At 43.1% G+C, this 24,877-nt stretch overlaps 1 protein-coding gene across 7 annotated transcripts; it reads right to left on the bottom strand.

Annotated features, from left to right (window-relative positions):
* Positions 1-541: 541 nt before the first annotated feature.
* LOC308322406 (UDP-N-acetylglucosamine--peptide N-acetylglucosaminyltransferase 110 kDa subunit) lies at positions 542-24,696 on the bottom strand. 7 transcript variants are annotated; one of them, XM_080773647.1, is made up of 22 exons: positions 24,252-24,696; positions 21,570-21,750; positions 20,597-20,840; positions 19,859-19,927; positions 16,185-16,301; positions 15,948-16,027; positions 14,373-14,568; positions 13,301-13,459; positions 13,052-13,152; positions 12,360-12,513; positions 12,070-12,171; positions 11,535-11,732; positions 10,786-10,944; positions 9,875-9,964; positions 8,800-8,925; positions 8,046-8,216; positions 6,827-6,943; positions 6,195-6,365; positions 4,289-4,441; positions 3,154-3,406; positions 2,562-2,685; positions 542-2,055 (listed from the first exon to the last, which is right to left on the bottom strand). In XM_080773647.1, exons 1-22 carry the CDS (start codon positions 24,286-24,288, stop codon positions 1,869-1,871), a joined length of 3,189 nt encoding a protein of 1,062 aa, XP_080629773.1. In that variant the 5' UTR covers positions 24,289-24,696; the 3' UTR covers positions 542-1,868. The 7 variants fall into 7 exon arrangements, with proteins under 7 accessions (XP_080629773.1, XP_080629775.1, XP_080629774.1 ...); XM_080773649.1 differs by having other exon boundaries at positions 11,553-11,732; XM_080773648.1 differs by having other exon boundaries at positions 13,301-13,441.
* Positions 24,697-24,877: the final 181 nt, after the last annotated feature.

Genomic DNA, 24,877 nt, shown 5'->3' with positions numbered 1-24,877 from the left:
CACCGTCAGTGTCATACAACAAAAACAGATCTGCAGGCTCGTAAGCAGCCTGTGCAAGAGCAGCACTCCATTTGCATATTGTAATGCGTTTTCCCTACGACATGCCTACGAGGGTTAATGCGGTTATGGTTGCAGCTTTTATCATTGCTGGAGCACGGTACTATCCAAGAGAGAACAAGTCCTCCAACAGCAACACACTTGGGAATAAGGTTCTATGGGTTCTTTCTTCTTGGTGTACATTTTCAGAGCATGTTCATTTTAATAATCAATCATGTTCTGGCTTAGATCAAAGTGTATTTTTAAGTTACTAATTATCTATCACAATGAAAACATTCTTCCATGTTTTTAAGAAAAAACTAAAGCAAAGCAAAACATAGTCATGATTTGCTTTTATTGCATACTTAGTTTTTTCAATTATTTGGGGGCCATATCCTCATGGCAAACAGGTTGGGAGTCGTTGCTCTAGCATGATCTAATGGAAATTCCATTCAAATTATGCCTTAGCTTGAACTTTACCTGATGCAAAAGGCAAGACACAATGTATGCCATACATTTTTATTTATTTATTTATTCAGATTTAGTCAGGGGTCTTGCAGTATCATTGACAGCATACAGTTAAGAGGTTACAAAACAAAACAAAAAAAAAACACTTAGAAAATACTTACCTAGGGCGGTCCTGGTTAGAGATAAAAAATAAAATGTATATGGGTTCGTGATAACTTAGTGAAACATATGTTAGGCCCATTTCAATGATTACTGACAAGAAACACCCTGTGTCCTGCTTTGAAGGACAACAGCCATCCAGGATTCTTACATTGACACATGACAAAATAAATCCTAAATTTGGCATATTTGGTGACGGTGAAATACAACTTTGACAAAAATGTGGTTGTTCCTCAAAATTAATGTTCACATCTAACCCTCTGTAGTCAGATTTGCCAGTACTAAGCCTTAAGTAAGACAAAATAATGAGCAGCCGCAAACAAAAGTATGTAGTTTTTCTTTTCTTTTTTTTTTAAACAAATGCATAACTAAAAAGCAGATTAAACTTTACGTCAAAAGGTTGCAACATTATCCCTTTGGGGAAAACAAAAAAAACACTTGACGAGTCAATCCAATTATAAGCAAGCAGACCAGCGACAAGATGGAGGAAGGACATTCTCTCCAAAGATCCAGCAAGGAGTCCCATACGCACAGAGAAAACAGGGGGGCAAAAAATATCCACCAATAGTTTTCAAGCACTGGATTTGGGTGGGTGGGTTAGAGGGCAGGGGAGGGTGGTAGTGGTGGTAGGATGGGGGTGCATTCTTTTTCCCTGTCACACTCTGTACAAGTGTGGTTTAGGAGGAAAAAATTGTCTCAGATGGAAGAGCCTGAAAGCCTCAGGTTACTCTCATCATCTGGCTTAGAGAAAACACACACACACACACACACACACGTGACACCATGATCAACTGGAGGAGAAATGATGGGAGTGAAACACCTGCAGGCTCGTTATCCAATCAGAGTCCTATTTACAGGAGAAAGAGCGGGGGGTGATCAAGTACAGATGGATGGGGGGGGGGGGGGGATGAAAGATCAAGCCAGGGTTCCGATATAAGCAGTGGTTCTCAAAGATGGAGGTCATGGGTTCCTTGAGGTGGTTTCCAAATGGACCATAGCAGGTCTGTAACTCTGAGAGCGTACAAATGGAACCCACAAGGTTCCATTTGGTTTCATTTGAACGCTCTCAGAGTTATTTGGGGGGGGGGGGGGACATTGAATTTAAAACAATTTTGAGAACCACTATGAGAATAAAGGAGGGTGGGGTGGAGGAGGGGGGGTCTCGTTGGGGGTGAGTGGAATGGCCTGGAGGACAGAGTGCGTGTTCAGGCGCTGCCGTCTCCTCCGGCCTCCACCGCGTGGACGTTGAGCATGTGCTCTGGTTTGCATCCGTTGGCGTGGTGCTCCCACATCGACAGGTAGAGCTTCTCCAGCTCCATGGAGTACAGCTTGGTGTTGAACAGAGGGCTACAGATGCGCTGCTTCCACACACGGGACCGCACCATTTTCAGGCTGCACGCACACAGTGGGGGAGAAAAAAAAAAACAGGTGGTCAGTTTAAAAGGCTTACTTTTGATTAAATGATAATTAATTAAGAATGTTAGGACCATTATAGGGCTGTATGAGTATCTGCCCAATATCATTGTTAACTGTACACTCAGTCAGTGTACCCTGTTTGTGTACTTATTAAGCCTGCATTGACAGGATTTCACCTTAGTGTGTTATTATTTTAATCTAAATCCCATTGTTCTGATGTGAGAAACATGTGGGGAAAAATCTTATGCTTGTCTGTATTTCTCAACAAAATGCCCAAATGCCTGTGTTCGATGTCAAAAGCATACACATGCACATTTGTAATAAATACTTTGCCCCACATGATCTCCTCACATCACAACAATGATATTTAGATTCAAAAGTGGCACACACACACACACACACACACACACACACACACACACACACACACACACAGAGACAGACAGACGAATCCAAAATCAAGATGAACAGGTTCTACGTACTATTCCATTTCAGAGCCTAGTTTGACGGCCACGTCCTCGTACTCCTGACGAGTGTGAGCGATGAGCTCTGGACAGCCCAGACATTTGAGCTGCGAGGCTGCCACACGGGAGGCCAGGGTCTCACCTTTTAAAACAAACATTACAAAAAACAGTTGGGATGGAAATCACACCAAGCAGCACACAAACAATAACAAACCATTTGATTATATCAATGCTCTATTCTGGCCAGTTGCTGCATTCCACTACTTGAGTCATCATTACATTCCCCATTATCCAATTCAGCGGTTGCAAATCGTTTTAGCCCGAGACCCAAAAAAGAAACTGGGTGTCCACTGTCCTGTCTATCCGGAACACAAACTTACAGAAATACAAAATCACTTAAAGCCCCATTTCATTTTTTTTAAATAGCCATCTCCAAGCTCACTCACACTGCATCGCACGGCTGCTATTTTCTAATGTGTTTCTAAAAAGTATGGAATGTTATCAAATTATATCAAATTTGTTATGCATCACATTATATGAAAAAAATATATATATAGATTTAGTTTTCCAATGAGCAGGAAACGTGAAAAGAAAAGTGGACATTTACTACCTGGCATGGTAACCATGGGCGTCCCTGCCCAGAGGACGTCCATGCCCGTGGTGTGGCCGTTGCACAGAGGCGTGTCCAGGCAGACGTCTGCGAGCTGGCCTCTCCTCACGTGCTCCTCCTTCGGTGCCACGGGCGAGAAGATGATCCGAGAGCCGGGGAGGCCAAAGTTCTGGGCATACTGCTGGATGTTGGGTTCCCCAACCGCGGGGAAACGGAGCAGCCACAGCACACTGTTGGGAACCCGCTTGAGGATCTAAGAAGGAACAGGATGGCAGCGGCATAGCAGAGTTGAACATAAACCAAAGAATAGAACTGCTTCAAGTTAAAGAAATGAAGTTGTCGTGGTGAGAAACATCCACAGTCTCATAGAAAAGCCCTGTTCATACAGTAGGTTTCCCACTTTACACTAGGGGTGGGGGAAGAAAATCGATTGATAGATTAATTGCGATCTGGACCTGGACAATTATAAATCGATTCACAATATATATATTGTTTTACCGTTTGTTTTTGTATGTTGATACAGAATTAATTACCGTCGATGTTGAGATTAGTGAGGACCTAGTGGACACTTTTTCATGATTGACAGCCTCTAAGCAAATGGGAGATAAAACCCCATAGTCTGAACGCTGCAAGGTGAAGCCGTATCCTCTAAGCCAATGGGAGATAAAACCCACAGTGAACTTGCTGCACCTGGCAGTTATGACGCGAGTCATTCTTGTTTAAAGAAAGCTGCTTAATGTTTTAGTTTGTAGTGTAATAAAAGATAATTAGATATAATGAATCAATTTTTGTTATGAATCATTAGAAAGCACTGTTTATTAGTCACACAGTGATGGGGAAATAAATCATGTATTGGAATCGAGATGCATCGGTAATCAATTCATAATAGAATCATAGCCCTCTTAATCGAATCGTCAGGTAAGTAGGAATTTCCGCCCTTATTTGACCCTGTTAACCTTCCAATCTACAGCATGAACACAGTTATTGAATCTTAAATAAATCAGAGGTGGTTAACCGAGACTACATCTTATAAAATACGGGCCAGCGGCCTGATGAGTATACACATGGTGGTCCTTTGACTCCCACTGATCTAACCTAACCTCTGAGTCTAGTCCATCTACGTAGTCTAACTTACATTGGCCCACATCTGCAGGGTGGGGGGGTCGATCTTGTAGAGCTGGTTGAAGTTGCAGTAGACGATGGAGTCCTCGGGGAGGCCGTACTGGGAGCGGGTGGTGACCACGATGGTGCGAGGCACCTCCTCTCCGGTCGCCGCTTTGTTGTTGATCTACAAAAGGAGATCCGGAGAAGTGTTGAAAGCTATATTATCCCCACTTTAGATTCTCCTGCTGTTATAATCTCCACACCACTGAAAATAGGGGGGCTTTCCCTCAATATGTAATACAGACACATCTTCACCAATTGACCGTGAAGTGGTAAATAAAAGGAGTGAGAAACTGCAAGTCAGACAGGGCCCTAGTGGTCACAAGAGGAAGAACAATACTAGAATTTGTGGACAGACTGTGATCAAAGCTTCCTGCATCTCATGCTGGGCCCCTAAAGAACTGTGACAGACGGGTGTCAATCAATCATATTGGTGACAGTCAGTGAGGTTCAATCTAAAGCAGTGTTGATTTTGACAGCAAACTTGATTTAGTTTTAGTCATAGTCTTTTGAATAAAATTGTTACATTTTAGTAATCTGAAATGTTTTTAGTGTTAGTATAGTTTGTCGAAGATTTTAGTCTGTTAAATCTACAGTAGATTTTGTTGACAAATCTTACAACGCCGTAATGGTTGATCTTACTCTTGGTTGCATGCTGAAAATAGCCGATCTACAAGTCACAACGTGTCGTAGCTTGTAGATCTGCTATTTTCAGAATGCAACCAAACATAATGACTAGTCTTTTAGTTAGCTAATGGATCACTTCTACACTTTGTGTGTGTGTGTGTGTGTGTGTGTGTGTGTGTGTGTGTATATATATAGTCTTAGTCATCATAGCTTAGTTTGTCAGTGAAAAAAGGTAGTCGACAAACATTGTGTCAGTTTTAGTTGACGAAATCAACACTGATGTAAAGCCACCATTGGTCCCACCCTTCACCATCTGTGTTACCAGTAGTCCCCCCAAATACCTGGACGGTCCCATTCACAGACACTACAATGTCTTCTCTTGAGAATATCTGGAAAAATGTTATTTGAATAAATGGCTGCTCTTGCCATTGTACAGTTACACAATGTTTTAACAGCAATGATGTTAAAAGGCAACAGTGCCTCTTCTGGCATCCCCATATGGGACATTTCAGAAAGTCTATAACCAGATCTACAAGCCCTCAGGGATGCTATTGAGATGGGGTATGTTCAGGATGTATATGAACAATGATTTAATGCAGTGGCTTGCGACCAGTGGTCCTAGGTGGGGTTCCAGGTGGTCCCCAGCTAAATGATGGAGAGTTGGTAGCCAAATTGACCGTTGTAGAGCTTAAAAAAACCAAATGGACCCGTTTGTTAACCCGAATGTTAAGCTCTCAAGAGTGAAATTATTGTTAAACATCTGCGTTACTTAATTTACAAGAAGTCTACACAATCTCTTCTATGGTACCACATCAATACAGCCTGTTATCTCTTCTATGGTACCACATCAATACAGCATGTTCTCTCTTCTATGGTACCACATCAATACAGCATGTTCTCTCTTCTATGGTACCACATCAATACAGCATGTTCTCTCTTCTATGGTACCACATCAATACAGCCTGTTATCTCTTCTATGGTACCACATCAATACAGCCTGTTATCTCTCCTATGGTACCACATCAATACAGCCTGGAATTATCCAACGAGAACAAAACCTTTTAGTTTTGGGTCTCAGAGGCTAAACGTCATCATTATAATTATTTATTATCCGTGGACCGCTCAAATGCCCAATAGATAATGGACCTCGACATGAAATGGGTTGAAAACCACTGATTAAATGAACGAATTAATGTGAGTGGTGTGTGTGTGTGTGTGTGTGTGTGTGTGTGTGTGTGTTTTCTGCATACCTGTGTGGTAGCCAGGCCGTTGCTGACAGTGAAGCCATTGATGGTGACCTGTATCTGTCCCTGGTTGATCATGTTGATGATGGCCTCAGCCGCTGTGTTCATTGGGATGACGGGCATGGACAGCTGCCCGTTGGTGTCCCCAGTCGAGTCCTGGTTGTTGTCAACCTTCATCTGGACACAAAGCACAGGGAGGTTTCACTTAAAGGAACACTGCACTGTTTACATGCAGCTCATCTCCATGTCTTTATTGGTAGGAGTAGGCCCGTCACAATTATTGCATAATGGTCCAATCGCAATTATTTTGAGATGGTCGCATTTATGTTTGCATAATCATCAATCATTTCCATGCTGAAAAATGTCCATCCATTTTTAAACATTTAAAAAAATATATAGCAGAAATAGCAGATCTACACATCACGAAGTGACAGTATTTCTGCTGTTTTGTAATTTTTTGGAAAGCACAAAAATAAACATTGCTTTTGTTATCAAAAGCGGTTTGCTTTCATCAACAGCCAACGTCACAGATTAACATCCACAAATTTCCTTTCCTTCAGCAAGGCTTGGAAATGGTTTATGAAACAAAAACAAACATTATCAGACGATTCCCTTCAGGACAGTGTTACTAAACTCACCTTAACAACCTTCACATCTGGCAGACTGTCCAGGAAGGCTTTCAGGTCGATGCCGTTGAGCACGATGCGATTGTCGAAGATGTGTCCGTTAGACTTGAAATCTATCACTGCCTTTTTCTGTTGGGTCACAAAATAAAGAAAAATCATTCAGATTAATTCGAAGTTTACCATCATAAAGAGCTACTATTAGAAACACAAACATGCCTCAAACATTTGACACATGTCAGGAAGATGACGAGTATAGGGTGTAAAAACGTGTACGTAGCCAAGAGGTGGGCGGTGTCTGAAAAGCTAGCGGCGCTATTCTTGTTGGCTTTAAGCTCTAGCCCACATCACACCCCCCCCGGCAGCTAGGTATCTTTTTTTTCCTCCCCCCGCGCAGCTCATCCCTTCGATGGCTTGCGTAGAAAGAGAGCTTTTTTGTGCCTGGCCCAAGCCCCCGCCACCCCTCCCCAGAAACGTGCCTGCACAGCCGAGTATTATCATCTTACTTGAAATGTGATGTGATGACTTCTTACCCCCCCCCCCCCCCCTCCTCTATGTTTTCTTTTTCTTTTTCTATGATGCAAGAAAGATGTATTGTGGCGGCGCGACTTATGTTGCTGCGGCTCGTGCACTAGCACATCGAAATTTCGTTTTTCTGCTGTTCACAGTTGTAAAAATGACAAATAAACCTATCTATCTAATAGAGTGACGGTGGTATGTTTTTGTAAATATTGAGCTCGTTCTTGGCGACAACATAGTGAACCAACACCAGCATGGATAGAAAGAACGTCGGGCCCAAATACCTTACAAGGACAAGGAAAATGTAGTGAACAAACACGGCTGTGCTTAGATACTTTGTTGAACGTTATGTCTCTGCGCCCGTGTGCCGTACAGTCGAGATCCAAGCCATTCTACGTCTTTTTGTAAACTCAATCTGGGTTCCTTGATGCTGTCTCCATGCTGGAAAGCTGAAAATCTAATTCAGTTTTCTGGCTCATTCCCTCGACGTGACATGCTGTGGCACTTATTTACTGAGCAAGTCTGCACCATTGTGAGGTCAGTTATAAAAGAAAAAGAACGTATACAAGCACACCGGATAGTCGCTCAATGTAAATAAACCAGACAAGCCAACAAGTATGGCGGCCGGCGCGGCCGCTACCACGTGACACATATGTTGACGCCCCCTCAAGAAGATTTTGGTACTCTATAAAGCAAGGAGGAGTAGGTCCCTGACCTTGAGGTGAGGGAACATGTTGGCATGGTCTCCGATGAAGAAGGTGTGGGGCATGTAGGCCATCTTCTCAGAGTACTGCTCGGCCACATCGGCGGGCGACGTCTCCTTGTCAGTGATGATGTAATCCATGAAGGGAGCGCCGCTGGTGCCGGGGTAGCCCAGCCACATGCACTGAAGGACAGGGACAAACACAACACCCGTCATCTCATTGCATTACGTTTTGACGAAATAGACCAAAGTGCATTGCTGATAATTCACATTAAACAATTAACCCGTTAAGACCTGAGGCCGATTCTACAAACGACAGTTTTCAGAAATTGTATGTTTCTATGTTTAATGTATACAAAATATTGTTAAGTCATGTTGTAGTTATTGTTTTGTAGGCATCTGATCAGGCTCAAACCAGAACTTCCTTTCCCTCAAACCAGAAGAATAATACCTTCCCAATAAAAGCGTGAATCTCTCTCTAGTAGCCTGCCATGACAATAGAATTTTCCCATGGGATAACAAAGGTATACAGACGCTAACTAGTCTCTGAAAAGTACACTCACATTCATATTTTAGAAAATCAGCAAAACTACGCCACATCAAGCCTTTTATTGGGAAGATATGATTCATCCAGTTTGAGGGAAAGGAAGTTCTGGTTTGAGGGTTCTTGCCTGATGACTACAAAACAACAATCCAACGATATCATCCACTCCAGACCGGATCACACAGCAATTTAGTAACACACGAGCTTAGACATTTCTCTGACCTGGAGGGGGGCAGGGCGCAGTGCAAACAGCTCGTTGCGTGCTCCTTTGGTGTAGCCGTTCATGTTGACCAGAATATGAACGCCATCCTGGTGGATACGGTCCGCTGCCTTGCCGTTGCACGGGATCTGACCGGAGAACAGGACAGAGAGTGACAGGTGAGTACAGATGGTATAATACACCGTTTCCCACACACTGGGTCGGGACCAATATGTGGGTCCCAGACACATTTTTATGGGTCCATACATTTTTTGTTTCCTACAGTTGATTTATTCATTTTTATTAAAAAAGCTAAAATGTGTTAGAAACAAATTCATTTTTTTCCCAGTCATTTCATGAAGAATTCGCTGGCCGCTAGGTGGTAGCATAAGCACAGCTAAGCCTTGCCAGCCATTGACTCTCATTGTAACGACCCTCCCGTTTAATTTCCGGGTTATCAGAGAGGTGGGGGCTAGTGTTGTGAGCAGTGATTGTTAGCATTAGCTCATACCCCTTAGTTCTCATCCGAAACGGTTACATGTCCGGAGTGATGCGAGACAAAGTCACAAATGATTTACAATCATCGGGATGCGCAACGGCTCACCATGGACAGTGCTCGAACCTTTAGAGATACAGGGCTTTGAAAATCTTGCTTTTAATGGATTTAAATGGAGCCTGGATGTAAAAATGCCGTAGCTGGTGTGGACGAAGGTGCTTCATAACAACCGGAGCAATGCTAAAAGGTAAATTGACGGTCGCCGCTTTCATATATGGAACATACGGTTGTCTACAAACATGTACGTAGCTGGCACCTGCCGTACACTAGCCTAGGGGGTACCATTATAATCGTAGATAGCAGAGAAAGAATTAAGTAGTAGAGAAAATAGCTGATCTATAATGCATCACGAAGCAATGTGTTGTGTGCTTGTAGATCAGCAATTTTCAAAAGTCTGGGTCCCAGGGAGACAAATTCTCTCTTTTGGGTCACAGCTTAAAGAATTTGGGAACCACTGGTAATATACACACACACACACACACACACACACACACACAAAGAATCAATAATGAAACAAGTCATAAAAAGGTCTAACCACTGACCTGGGAGAGGTCTGTGAAGTGATGAGCCTCTGCCACTACTTTCACACGGAAGTTGGTGCTGTCGTCCGGGCTGAGGGCGTAGCAGAACACCTGAGAGAAAACATACACGCACGTTACAATCTTTCTTTGTAGAAACGTTTATTTTTGTCCTTCATTTGAAGGCGACAGAAACATACAAATAGAGTCCAGAGGGAAGCATGCACATCTCTAAAACAAATCTTCAGGTGCTGAACAAAAAGATACATACAGCTGAAAGGAAGGAGGTCCGCTCACTGTTCTACAGTTCCCAGAGTAGTTTATTTGAAATGAACAATGTTTCGACCCACAACAGGTCTTCGTCAGGTACCGTATTATACCTGTCGAAGACCTGTTGTGGGTCAAAACGTTGTTAATTTCAAATAAAACTACTCTGGGAGCTGTAGAACAGTGCAGACCTCCTTCCTTTCCCCTGACAAAAACATACAACACATTTGTTACATTTCTTGCTTGAACTAAAAAGGGTCTATGTTTTATTTCTTTCCACTAGTCACGTGAATTCAAGCACCCTCTAGTGACTAGAGGGTGCTTGAATTCACGTGTTCAACTAAAACCAATCGCATAACATCTCTACTGGGTTGCTACTACTAAGAACCTGGAACTATCTGTAGGAAATGTTGTGAATAATGACCATAAGATAATGGTATAATATGCCTGGGTCAGACTGTTTTGTAAGTAAAGTGAGGTGAAGGGGATGAAGTTGCATTTAAACATAACAGAGGAGTAGTTTTTAAAAGGAGGCAACCACGGGCATATGGCACACTTATGTCACACATTTAACATTAACTGTAAATATTTCCACAGTAGAAAGGTGACATATAGGTGTGTCAGGGAACACAAGCACAGAGCGCACACACGCACACGCACACACACACCTCAAACTTTTCAGAGTTGTGCATGCCAGGAATTGACTGCATCAGGTGAGAGGTGGGGTGGTTGCCGAAGTCGGAGCTGACGTAGCCGATGCGCAGACGTCCATTACTGGCCTTCAGGTCCTTGGGATGCTCAAAGGCAGGCTTATGCAGAGCGTTGATCTGCTCAACGGAAACACCAAAGGCACAGACAGTTAGGATGCTTACTCACTGTTGGAATGACTGAACTGGCCTGGCAGGGTGTGAAAACAAGACGGGCCCATCTCCGACATCATGGGGATAATGGCAAATAACATGGTGCTGATCATCAGTCCAGTGGTTTTAGAGATTAGCTGCACCTTCTTCGAGACGGCTTGCCCTCCTAGGAGCCACAACGTAGCAATTTGACGGTGTGGCTCCTAGCAAGCGAGCGACCAAGAAAAGGGTCTGTGTCTGTCTATCTGGTGATACTCTCGCAAACCACTCGACCGATCAGTGCCAAATATCATGTGCATGCTGTGATCATTTCTTTCTTCACATTTCACAAAATAAATCTAATTAAAAGTAATACATGCTCAACCTTACACCATACATTGCACCACCCTCCATCACCCATTATTTCCTCTCAAATCAAAACTATACAGAACTGCTCAGTCCAGATCCAGACCAGTATCATGTCAGATTAAATCCATGTTCCCACCCCCAGCAGGTCAGACCCAGCCATCACCAGCAACCTCGGCGGCCATAAAATGTAAATGGAATGGTTTACTTGCTTTGATCAGTGCGTGTACCTTGTCCAGACAAAGGTTTCCGTGGCGCTCGGCGATGGCCTTGCGGAAGCCGTGAGAGAGGGGATAGAGCATGCTGTGGTGGGGGTGAACCGAGGGGAGACGGTTCTTATCCAGCTGGTCAGCAACGATGCTGACCAGCTTCTTCATCCTCTCGTCATAATCCGTCCAATCGCAAACGATCTGGAAGGAGAGGAATATTCATCGGTCTAAGGATGCGACTTCATTATCATAATCACATACATTTTGGGGTTGTTCTTTGTATTATTCGGTGCAAATAATATAGACTATAGCATCTTTACCCAGCAGTCAAAAACAATAACATTTTATTTTAGAACAAGGAAAGACAAATATTAATTAATTTTCTTCTTACATGATCAATAAACCAGTTGTTTAAATCAGTGCTTTAACTTTTATGTGAATCATTATCTGTCAATTAATTGTTTTGCTTCTTATTCAGTCAATACATGATTTCATAGTGAGGTACAATAGGCAGAGCAGAAGGTTTTAATAGGGCTACCTGCAGGCAGTGTGCCAAGTTGCAGTAAGCATCAGGGAAGTCTGGCTTTAGTTTTAGGGCTGTGCGGTACGAGGCAATGGCTTCTGGGATGTTGCCAGAATCCTGAGGGAAGACGAAAACATCAGCAAAATATCAGGGTCAATTGTAAAAGCATAAAGACAAGACAAATGTTTTGAATGTATAAAAAGGGTCATTGACTACCTTCAAGACAAATGTTTGAATTCATAAAAAGGGTCGTTGACTACCTTTCAAGATAAATGTTTGAATTCATAAAAAGGGTCGTTGACTACCTTGTGGATGGAGGCCAGGTTGCTGTGAGCGTCAGCGAAGGCGGGGTTGATCTGGATGGCACGGGTGTAGCACTGCAGGGCTCCCTGCACGTCCTGCATCTCTTTCAGAGTGTTGCCCATGTTGGAGTAGGCGTCGGCAAATGTGGGACTGATTCTGAAAGCACAGGGGAGGGAACACCATTACAACTATCTGTAATGATGTGTCGGAATGCATAGAATATATAACCCACCGCCACTCAAGGTTTTGGTTAGCAACGACAGTTTCGGTTAAAGTTGTGGGTAAATCTTGTCGCTAAATCACAAGCAACCATGTACGGAAAATAGGGATGCACCGATATGGAAATTATTGGCCGATACCGATGTTTAAAATAACAATTTAGACAATAGACACGGATACCAATATGTTTAGTTTTTGTTGTTTTTAGGGGGACATTTTGTGCAAATACAAACAAATACATCTTCAATACCAGAAATAAGTGTTCAGAATCAACAGCTTGGTAGGCTGCAGATAACCAACACACCAGACACATGATGTACGCTTATCAACAACAAATAAATATCGGTTATTTGCTGTTACAGATATTGACCAATAACGGCAAATATCGGCCGATACCGATATGTGGCTGATACATTGGTGCATCCCGAACGGAAATGTATCCATTTGCTACTTCCATGTAGTTATCGTTACCAACCTGATAGCCTCCTTGTAGTGCATGAGCGCCTCCTGGAGTTTCCCTTGTTGTTGCAGGACACTGGCAAGGTTAGAGTGAGCTGCAGCAAACTCAGGGAAAACCTGATGAAAAGAGAAAGAATCCACCAGCCAGTCAACAACAACGTAATGAAGTGCCAAGTAATGGCATGCGCACTATGAAAGGGCAGCCATGATACTGAAAATGGATGATCAAATAGTGGCAACAACACCAAGTAAACACTGTGCTCACCTCCAGAGCTTTCCTGTACAGCTCGACGGCCTGCTCGATGTTGCCCTGCTCTCTCTTGATGTTGGCCAGGTTGTTGAGGGAGTCGGCGTGGGTCGGACACAGACGCAGGGCCGTGTTGTAACACTCTTCCGCCTCAGACACCTGTGAAATATGTGTGATCTGCATAAGGTGAAATCCTGTCAATGCATTAGGCGTAATAAGTACAACACACAGGGTACACTGACTGAAAAACAGTCAACAGATACTCATACAGCTCTATAATGGTCCTAACATTCTTAATATTCCACGTTTGAAAAGCTTATCCTTGAAGGGGATGGATATGCACAGCAGAATTGAGATCGAGTTGAGTATCGCACACACACACACACACACACACACACACGGATGGCGTCTGAACAACAAGGCTCAATAAGCAGAAAGGAATGAATAATGAATATAACGTACCTACATTTACATAAAATACATACATTTCTTGTGTGATTAAATAATGATTTTGTGTCTTGGTGAGGTAGGTCAGGTGTTAATCTAGATTTTACATTTAATGTGACATGCGGATGAAGCAGAAAAACAATAGCAAATTGTGCAAATGTCAGGTGTCGAATTTTGGTGAAGTCTCAGCTCTATTGGATGCAAGGCTCCTAGCACCAGTAGAGCAGTGGTTTTCAACCAGTGGTCCTTGAGGGGGTTCCAGCCCGGTGGTCCCCAGCTAAATGGACTCTTTTGAGAGCACAAAATGAAAACCAAATGGACCTGCATTGTATACTCTCAAGAGTTACGTTATTGTTAAACATCTGCATTACTTAATTTGCAAGAAGTTTAAAATGTAGAATAATTATTTTGATCAATGTTGGCCTGTTATCTCTCCTATGGAACCAAAAATATTAGTTTCAGAGGCTAAATCAATGGTGGTCCGAAAAACGCAGAATAACTAATGGGCCTTGTTGTGAAAAGGGTTGAAAACCCCTGCAAGTCAGGTCAGTCAGGTGCTAAAAAAAGCAGCCGGCTGGAAATATTTAAATGTACGGCTATGGAGACGGCGGCCAGCGCCAGTGAAACGTTTAGAGTGGCTTACGTTTCCCTTCTCCTTGAGGGCGTTGGCCAGGTTGCAGTAGGCGTCAGGGAAGTGGGGCTGCAGCTCGATAGCGCGGCGGTACGTGTCGATGGCCAGGTCGATGAGACCCTGCTCGTAGTACACACAGGCCAGGTTGCCATGCACGACAGCATGGTTGGGGCTCAAGCTGAGGGCTCGCAGATAGCCAGCCACAGCCCTGGAGACCATGAGAGAGAGAGGGGAATCAGTGGAGAAAAAAACTGTGAAACAACATCAGTGTCCCAAAATGTGATAAGTGACCAAAATGCAAGTCTTTTATTAAAAAAAAAAGAAGATAATTGAGCCAATTGGAAATTTGGTAAGCAGTGTAAAGACTTGCATGGCACAAGAACTGGACAGAATGTGGGACAGCTTAAAAGAAAGAAAACGTCAAATCAAAAGGAGTTCATGTCCAACGTTTGAAACTTTCCAAAATAGACAATCTTGACACTCATGCCCATATTCCATTGCAACTGGTCAAGTGTGGAAATGTTCACACAATTACTACTGCCATCATATTGACTGCTCAACCGATCACTGTGAAGCCTTAGGGAGAAACTCCCTTTAAATTTACAGGAAAAATATTAACAAATAAAAGATACTTCAGCCCCTCTCTCCCATACACACACACACAGCACTCTTGAGATGTCACCATTTTATGCAGAAATAGCCAGGGTTGCTCGAATCTGTTAAATTTAGCAGTTGCTAAATCCTAGAGGGTCTGACTACTAGCCCACCACCACAGTAAATGCCTCTCGCATGCTTGATGTGGACCACCAGACAGCCACCAACAGATCTCTAACACACATCGATGTTGGACAGCTTCTCACCCCAATGGACACAAATATCGTCTGTCCTTTGTGGTCAAACAATGAGTCACAATTTCTTTAGAACCATGCTGAAGGCTTAAGCTTTCAGTTTCATTGGTCAGGACATGTCAGGTGACAGTAACTTTGTACGTGGGAGAGTTGCAGGGACTGAACAATGATATAGATAGAACATAATGATCTTAGCAATAATATGAACAGAGAACACGTTCTGAGAACACGTTTGGCAGCATTATTAAACAATGTTCCAAGACACAAAAAGACTTAATTAGACAAGGGCGTGTTTCACTGCCTGCATTTAACCCATTAAAACCGGGAAAACATTTTATACATCTGATATTAAAACATAACAGCTATACAAGCTCATGCTTGTAGATCTATTATTTTAGAAAAATCGTGCAAATGGGTACAAATATTAGAATATATATTTTTAAGCAAACCTTTTTGGGGTGCATACTTAGTTTAGACTAGTCATTGGTTAGACATGGGTTAAGGTTAGGTTTAGGTGTGCTGCCCCGTGGGAGGTTAGGGTTAGGGTGAGGGTTTGAGATAGGTTTATTTTGAGATGCAGGTCGTTGGTCAAATGCATATAACTTTGGGGGTCCTTGACATGAAAAGGTTTGAGCACAACTCACATAGAAACATTTTCTTTTGTTTCCCAGAAAACGGTTATAGGATTTAGAAGACATTTGTAGAATCGGTCTCAGATCATAAAACACAACACACTCACCTGTCAAAGATGCGGGCTTCTTTCAGTACATTGCCCAAATTGATGTAGGCATCAAGGAAGTTAGGATCCAGCGTTACTGCCTATGAATAAAAAGAACAGTTTCTATATTTACAGTATAATACATTGTGAACTTATTCACAGCTTATTCAAATCAATGAACAGGACCAAAATAGAGACACGGTTCAAAGCAGGTAAAACACATGTGTACGTGAAAAATGATATGTCAAGTCAACTGACCTTTTCAAAGTGGTGTATGGCCAACCATATCTCTCCCTGGGCATTGAACACACAGCCCAGGTTACTCCAAGCCACTGCAAAGTTGGGCTGAGTCTCAATGGCTTTCAGGTAACAAGCCTTGAATGGGTTAATGAAATTAAAGAAAAGAAAAACAAAACGCACAGGGGAGGTATAGTGTATAGAAGGGAGGACAAGGGATTGAAAAATAAATAGAAGGTTGAGAATAAAAAAGGAGGAAAAGAAAAAAGGGCAGAGGAAACAGAATTAGTGACCGTCTTCCATCACAGCAAAAAGTGAGTCTGCAGTATGGGCTCGCGTGCGCTCAACTCTGCAGCGCTAAGCTGCTTTGCTTTTCCCTACGCTGCGCAGATCCAACCAACACACACACACAGGCCACCATTCTCCAGTTATGGCCTCAGAGCGTGAGGTACCCCACACTAGCTGTACTGCTCCCACCAATAAGCCAGAGTACTTCCATGTTACACATGGATGTCTGTGATGCCCAAAAAGATTGTATTTTCTCCCTCGGTTAGCTTTTCGCACAACCTTGAATGGTGGACTCTGCATGCAGGTGAAGGTCCCTGTAATGCATGCGAACAAAGCCACGGAGGCGTGCAGGTGTGCGTCTACAAGCACCACCTTAACGCACCGCATATCGCTCGCCGCTTGCGCGACCACTGCTGCTTGCAGTGGTCATGGTATCGCCGCTGCGCGCGCTGACTGGCCAGGTGATACAGCTGCAGACCTCGGAACCCCTGACAGAAACCCTTCTACGCCAGCCTGGCACGCTCTCAGAACCCTCCGTCACTGAGGACAGGTTATGAAAACTGTCTGTGAAGATTGTATGTTGTCAGGTCATTTGGAAAAGCATTGATTTTGGGGCGATACAACAGATGAGCCAATTCTCTCTTATCTGTGGCATGAGGGTTCTTTTTGGGTGCGAGGCTAGCAGAGGGAGGGGAGAGGTCTGCAACCGACAGGCCAATAGGGATGAGGGGTGGGGGGGCTGGGAGTCGCTTGCGCTTGCCGTCTTTTGGGGCATTCGCTGCGCTGCCCCTGCGCAACTGCAGACTCACAGCGCGATATCTGCAACATCAGAACGCTGCAACAAATAAAGAAGGAAAAACAAAACAAAACAGGAACAATAAAAACCAACATGTAAGAGTTAGGGGGTTCTTACTTTCTTTTCTTTCACGTGTTTATTGCTTCCAAACCCAAGTTGACTTTTAACTTGATTACAGATGTGGGCACTGCTGTTTAGTATAACATGTTTAAAGGAAAGCTTACTGTTCTTCCCGTTTTTTGTTACTTTTTTTTTTTTTTTTAATCTTGTTTTTGCTCTTCTAAAGGAAGCCACAAGACAAGAGGATCTCAAGCATGGAGTGAGGTGGTTTTTTCTTTTTCTGGCAGTTACAAACCCGTTACCATATTTTGGGACTGTCAGAGTGGCGGTCACAGCTGGCTGGAAGAGGGGAGGAGAGGACTGATGCTGCCCTAGTGCTCCTTTCCGCCAGGCACCTACGCAGGAATAGTGTCACCCACCTGAAACCTTCTAAATAACAATATCAGTCGTGGAAAAAACCAAAAGAGACAAAATAAGAATACAAGATCGTTAGTATGTTTTGCAAAAACAAATACATAGTTTTCTTTTGTTTCTCATATGGAAATAAATAAATTTAAAAAGTGGTTCCGACACCATAACTTTAAAAAAACTGTTCTTATTTTGCATTCATGCAATGAATGTTTCTCAAAAGAAAATAAATAAGAATAATGCTTATCGGGGAAATTGGGGAGGGAAGAAAGGCTTTTTGTGTGTTCTATTGAATCACTGCAGTAACTTAGTTCTCCAATTTGTTATCAAAATAATTAAAAAAAGGAGAGAGGTTACTGGCTTGATCTTCCCCAAATGAACTGATGACATTTCTTTGGGAAATAATATCACTGCATATTTGAAGGTAAAGGGAAGATGTAATACTCATTACTTTTCTCCTTTTTTCTTTTTCTTTTTGTGCACAAAAAGATTTTATACTTGGAATTTCTTTATCCTGTCCTGCTTTCTTGAATCCTGGCCAATGAGGTAAGGGAGAAAAATACTGTGGTTTGATTATTTGTATCTAGAAGCCTCCACAGCTCTGAAATAAAGAGGTCATTGGCGTTTGCTGCGCGTGCTTTGTTTCTGTCTCTCTAACCCAGCATCTGACGCGGACGGCAGAATGCAAAGAATGAGCTGTCTGCCTGGCAAAGCTTGGACGACCACACACTGGCTCCTAGAGCTTTATAAAAGCTAGAACATCCAAGATTGACCCACTGGGCCTACTGAGAAGCACCGATACATATATAAGAGGGGAGGGTTTGTTTTAAGAGAGAGCACCATCGGGCCATCATGAGCCTCGACGGGGCCAAGCTGAGGGGTCAGGAAGACAGCTCTTTGCGCGCGCATTCTGCCGGTCCTGAGCGAGCGCGCGGGGGGGTGGAGCGACAGAGCAGGGGAGCTGGAACTCCCTGGTGCCCCTCCCCACTCCTTTACCCCCCACTCTGGCACCAAATAAGATGGCCTGTAACCACATCTCCAAGTTCTCACCCAACCCAAGGACGGAGCCCCTTTAACTTAATGTTTAGATATGGTTTAAAAGTAACTAGTGGGGAGGGGGAGGGGAAGCGCACGAGGAAATATATAAAGAATAAGCAATTGTGCAGCTTGTGGTGTTCTTTTTTGCAATACTTGGGAGTACAGTGGTTTGGTTAGAGACCATCTTATCTTTTGCAAACGTGAACTAGCTTCTTTCTCATCAGTCCATTTATTCCTCAAAGACCGAACCAGCATTTTCCCTCCAAATATCAGCATCATCAGAATGCATGCATTTAACGTAAAGACAATTATCTACATCAGGGGTTTTCAAAGTGCAAAGTGCGCCTACCTGGTGACAAGGTGAAAGAGAACAATTGAGTGACAGGGATGGACAACACAAGTTGCCGCTTAGTGCAACAGACGTTGCAATGCTTTGTAATTATTCGACGGTGCTAGCAAAGATAGCAGTAATATCATAGGAAAGGTTGGCGTGTGTGCGTGTTAGGGGCCGTTGTCTGAGCCTTGTCTCAAGGGAGGCCGCTGTATGAGACTTTCAAAACCCCTGATCTAAAGATCAAACTGAGAGCTCCAGCCTTTCTTCCTGAAAAGGGAGGGGGAGAGGTCACAGATCAGCGGTCAGGGTGGAGCAGAGGGCACCGGGACTGATAGTCGGTGGTAAGAGGTGGTAAGGGTGGCCATTATGTCCCTTCTAACTAGATATATAACTATATATTCAGATAGAAAAGTTTGACTGAAAAGTCAAACAAAAATAGGAAGATTGGGATACTGGGTGAATAGATTTTTTAAAAATTAAGGAATTGGCCTTGTGTGGGACATCAGATAGTCCAGTGTTTTCCAATGTGTTTGTAAAGTTATTGTTATAGATAGCCAGGATGAGATGGGATGTACAGGGAAGGGTTCCATGGAAGTACGGGGGAGGAGTAGAGTTCAGAGGTCAAAAGGCTAAAAAGATGTTTGGCCTTGGTGTTCAAATGGGAGCTACTGAAAAAAAATCGAAACAAAGTCTAAATAAAATAAAAGTCTGCAATAATGATCAAAATAAAAACGAAACAACAGTGGTTTGAGACAATCGGCTGGGACATACCTTGGCCTCCTCCAAACGTCCAAGGGCTTTAAGCAAGTTGCCCAAGTCACTACGAACACAATAAAGTTCCTTGAAAAGAAAAGAAAATAGTTCTTAGTTACATTAACCCACTGCATATCAAACACCACTTGATGTTCTTAGTCTTGCATGGCCAGACTGTTGCAATTTTCATGCATAGAGAACGGAAGCTCTGATAATGAGTATGCGATAAAGTGGAAGTGACGCCTCCTTCCCACTTCCGTTTCGTCTTTACAGTCGCGCAAAGTGATCCTAATATAAATCGAAATCATCAAAATCATATATAGCTTGCTGATTAACAGAAATGTAAATGAAATGTAAAGATCTTTTAAACTGTATGTTCATTAACCCATTCTGACCGGGAACCCATTTTGGTGTTCAGCATCATGTTATGCTTTAGCTATTGAAAAATAGCAGATCTACAAGCTCGTAGCGCGCCACCGAGTGGCGTGCTACGAGCTTGTAGGTCTGCTATTTTTGAAAAATCGAAGAACGACTGAAATTTTTAGAATCTGATCTCAGGTCAGAATGGGTTCATCAGACCAGTGTGTGTCCAGTGGAAACCTCGTATGAATCTGATCTCAGGTCAGAATGGGTTAACAGAAATGGCAGTTTCCTTTCGGGAGGTATAGTTCCAGACTATATAGCATTCGAAGACTGTGGAATAGTTGTCTGGCTAGGCGAGACTACTACGGCCCACCACACACATCGGTCACTTACGGGGTTATATTGTAAGGCAGAGACGTAGGCCTGCACCGCTCCCTCCATGTCCCCCGCTGCCACCAGAGCGGCAGCCAAGTTGATGTATCCGTCTATGAAGTCCGGCTTCAGTCTCAGGGCGTGGCGGTAGTGTTCGATGGCCTCCTGTAGCTGGCCACGCTCCTTGTACACGTTGCCCAGGTTGGAGTAGGCCTCGGCCAACATGGGATTCTGTTTGATGGCCAGGGTGCTGAAGTGAGCAGACCTGCAGGGTCAGGATGGATAGGAACAGTCACGAGGCTGATTGGAGAGCAGAGGCCAGCGAAGCTGAACAAATCAACTCCAGCAATGAGTCCACTCCGCAGTACTGATTACAAACTGTAGCTTAACCGTATTGATTAAAGTCCTTTTTTCCTAGGGGTACAACAGTTAAATTGAATTACCGGTAATCTATTTAATCATTTTTTGTTTTGTTTTAACAAAATTGGTCATTTCATAAAATACTAATTAACAATCAATCTCGTTTTGGCATGTCATAGGATGAAAAAAACATTTGTTTGCTTTTTTTAATAGCAGATCTACAAGATCTACAGCTGCCATTTTCACATAACACTGTTGTGCGACAAAGTATAAAATAAGGACAATAATCAACAGAATAATTGCTGAGAAAAGAATTGATAGTAGAAGCTCTATTTTCCATGATCTATACCCCTGAAATCTAGTAATTATTGCAGAAAGCAGGATATAATGTTAACAGATTAAACAACCTTCACCACTGAACACCTGAAAAGAAATAAAGTAAGCACAGTTTAAAGTAACAGCCAGGTTAAGATTTTTATAGGAGAGAAATTATTCAGGAGACACAAACAGAACGCCCTGCCCTGGTAGCCCCCAACCACCGCAGCTACAGCTGGCCCAGTGCCTCCCTGCGCCGCCACCACCTCATGAGGAAAGTGGTGTGCTTTGAGCCCGTGTCTCCCTCACCCCACCTCACCTGTCGAGCCTACGGCACTGGAAGTGGATGGAGGACAGGAGCAGCAGGACGCCGGTGTTGTCCGGCTCCTGCCTCCAGAGCTGCATGCAGTGGCGCTCTGCCGCCTCAAAGTCGCCAGACTGATACTCGCGGTGCGCCAGCTCAGCCAACCCTTGGAAGGAAAGCATACGTTTTGTCGGTTCTGGAGCACCAACACGGCCCAAGGCGGTGGGAAACAACACGTTAGGGATGATGGAGGAAAAGGAGGCAGACAAAATAAAAAGGGCGTGTGAGAAATAATGGAATAATCCAGGAGAAATGCAAGCAACAAGGCTATGAAGGTTATACTTAAAGAGATAACCATGTGGATGCATAATTCAAAATAAAGGAAACGTTAAATTACTCTAAACTATTCTTCACAGCTTGGAAATTTGACACGGATTACACACGTCAGATATTCTGCTAGAGTGGCTCAAAATAAAAAATTTGAGAAGTCAACCAATACTCTTGCCAAACATATTGAGTATTTTGTAACATACTGCTCAATGGTCTCAGTTACAACAGTGTAGTTTAAAACAGAAAGACGTGCACACAAATAACTCCCATGAAGGAGATTGTATTTAACCCATTCTGACCTGAGATCAGATTCATACGAGGTTTCCACTGGACACACACTGGTCTGATTAACCCATTCTGACCTGAGATCAGATTCTGAAAAATGTCAGTCGTTCTTCGATTTTTCAAAAATAGCAGACCTACAAGCTCGTAGCGCGCCACTCGGTGGCGCGCTATGAGCTTGTAGATCTGCTGTTTTTCAATAGATAAAGCATAACATGATGCCAACACCAAAATGGGTGCCCGGTCAGAATGGGTTAATGCAATGAATTAGTGTTCCAAGTAAAAAGATTGTCTTTTTTTCTCAGTTGCAACAATGCAATGAATAAAGCCTGAGCCACACAAAGTTAAATGTTAAATGAATGTACTACTTATTATTCGTTTCCTTTATTTTGAAAGCTACCTATTTGAACAGGGGGACTGCCTTTTTCGCAGAGCGTTCTACCTGATGGGCATGGTTATATGCCGAAACCTAACCTAAACCCTAACCTCACAAACACTATGCCTAACTTTAACCTCACAGAATAATAACCTCAAAACCATGCCCAACTAGGCGAAACCTCTGCCAAAGAGTGAGACCCATTTGAACACATGCAACTTTGATCAACACTACCAACCAAAGTTAACATTTACTTAAAGGAAAAAATCCACCTAAAACATGGTTTCATTAGTTTCTGTAACATTCAGCCTGGAATTGTCTATTACCATAAAGAACCCTCTCAAAACGATTGGGAACAAATGGGAATGGAGCTAAGCCAACCCAGTAATCAACTGGTAATTTTCCATTTTGGCGTCCTGTGAGCCGTGTGGGAAATAGACACTAGAGAAAGAAAACAAAGGAACCGGGCGAAAACATATTCTCTTTATAGATGTGTTGGCTAAAAACTGCAGCACAAACTGTTTTGATTGGGTCATGAAGTAAACAGGGTCAGCAGCTATTCAGTGGCTCAAATGTTGATTGGTGATATCAAGAACTACAGCCTTAGCTTTAATATATCCACTCCTAAAACTTGTGAGATGGATTCATGTGTTCTATTACAAACCAACCATCCCCAACTACTGTTTCAAGGTGGACTTTTGCTTTAAGAAATGTAGCTTTGACACATAAAAGTGATATCTCGTTCCAAAGTACAGGCCAGCAAAAACAATGACATGTTATTATATGTGTAATTAAAGGGAAATAAGTGGGTGCAACATGATCTCAGCCTCAGGCAAGAATGGTGGTTCGAATGGTTATGTTTAGTATTGAATGGCTGTTGTGCAATGGTGCCACAGACATGGAAGACAGACCATGCAAAATGAGGCGGGATCCCATGCATCAACAGCCCTGGCCCAACGTTTGTTAAGACTGGCTGGCCCATAACTACTACATGTGAGATTAATTATAACAATCTTTGGCTAGATGTTGTATCTAAAAAGGCAAACAAGTAAATTAATAAAATATATGAATGCATCGTGCTATTGGAAAACAAACTGACTGTAACGCCACCGCAGTTATATACACCGCCACCTCATATAAATAAATATAGCCCCTTTCGACACCCTTGTTTTAGTTGTTTACCTTTTCTGTATTTGGGACCGCCTTCCACAGAAAAGGTAAACAAGGGCCCCGAAAGGGACTAGGATAAATCGTATGCATTCATTTTTGCCAGAAAACTAAATCAAACACCAGGTTAAACACAACAACAATAATAATATTAATAATAACAACAACAATAATAATGCATTTTTAAGCTACATGTGGGTGGTAATTGATGTATGTATATATACAGTATATATATATCTCAAATGTAGTCTACCGGTATGTACTCTAAAGCTTCAGCTATATCAAATTGCTGGTAATGTTACACTCAGCAGCCATATTGAAAAGCTGCTATTCATTTCACGTGCACGCTACAATGCTAACGTTAGCCATCTATTCTAAGCATCATCATTATAGCCATTTCCCAGCTCTACACGTACGTAGCCGCCCACCCGTAGCAGATCCGCAAACCGAGGAAAACGCTTAGTCGGCTTGTAGATCTGCTATTTGCGATCAAGGACTAAAGTAAGCAAGAACAAGGAGCATTGTTTTAGCTTGTAGCTTACCTGTGCTGTCGGCCACGTTCCCCACGGAGCTCGCCATCTCCTCGGTCTTCGAGTCTTGCACGGTGGTCGTCAGTGTGTTTGTCGGACAAATTCCGATTCCAAGAGAAAAAATATATAACCCCCCACCACAGCCCGGGCCTGTGTGCCCTTTGGCAAAAACGAGGGCGTTGTTTTCGAACAAACACCCACCACCACCACGTTGCTACGAGGAGCGAAGCAGGTTCACCTTCAGCAACAACCACCAGACCCGACTATCACTACTGCTTATTCACTAGTAATAAACAATACGATACCAGGCCCACGCGACCTCATCGAAGCCTACAGTTTAAGCTAGGTCTTCTAACGACATCTAAGAGCTTGTAAACGTCGACACTAAACGGCGTTGTTGTTGTTTGTTACAGCTCATTTGCTTAAGATTCTGTGATGGATGCTTCTTCTTCGTTGACAAACAACAAGGCGGTAAAGAGGCAGAAAATGGCGAAACCGGCCGGGACTCCTTTCCTCTAACAGAAAGTAGACCCACACTAGCCGTGGTTTGCATAACATGTCTATGGTGGTTCGCACGTCATGGTACATTTACAACGTTAACGTCTACATAAACGTTCAGATTTCAAATATAAAGTGCT

The sequence above is a fragment of the Protomyctophum bolini genome (genome assembly GCF_963924005.1).
Source record: "Protomyctophum bolini genome assembly, chromosome: 10".
Lineage (NCBI taxonomy): Eukaryota > Metazoa > Chordata > Actinopteri > Myctophiformes > Myctophidae > Protomyctophum > Protomyctophum bolini.
The sequence above is the reverse complement of the archived record's forward strand: the minus strand, read 5'-3'. Positions and strand labels throughout refer to the sequence as shown.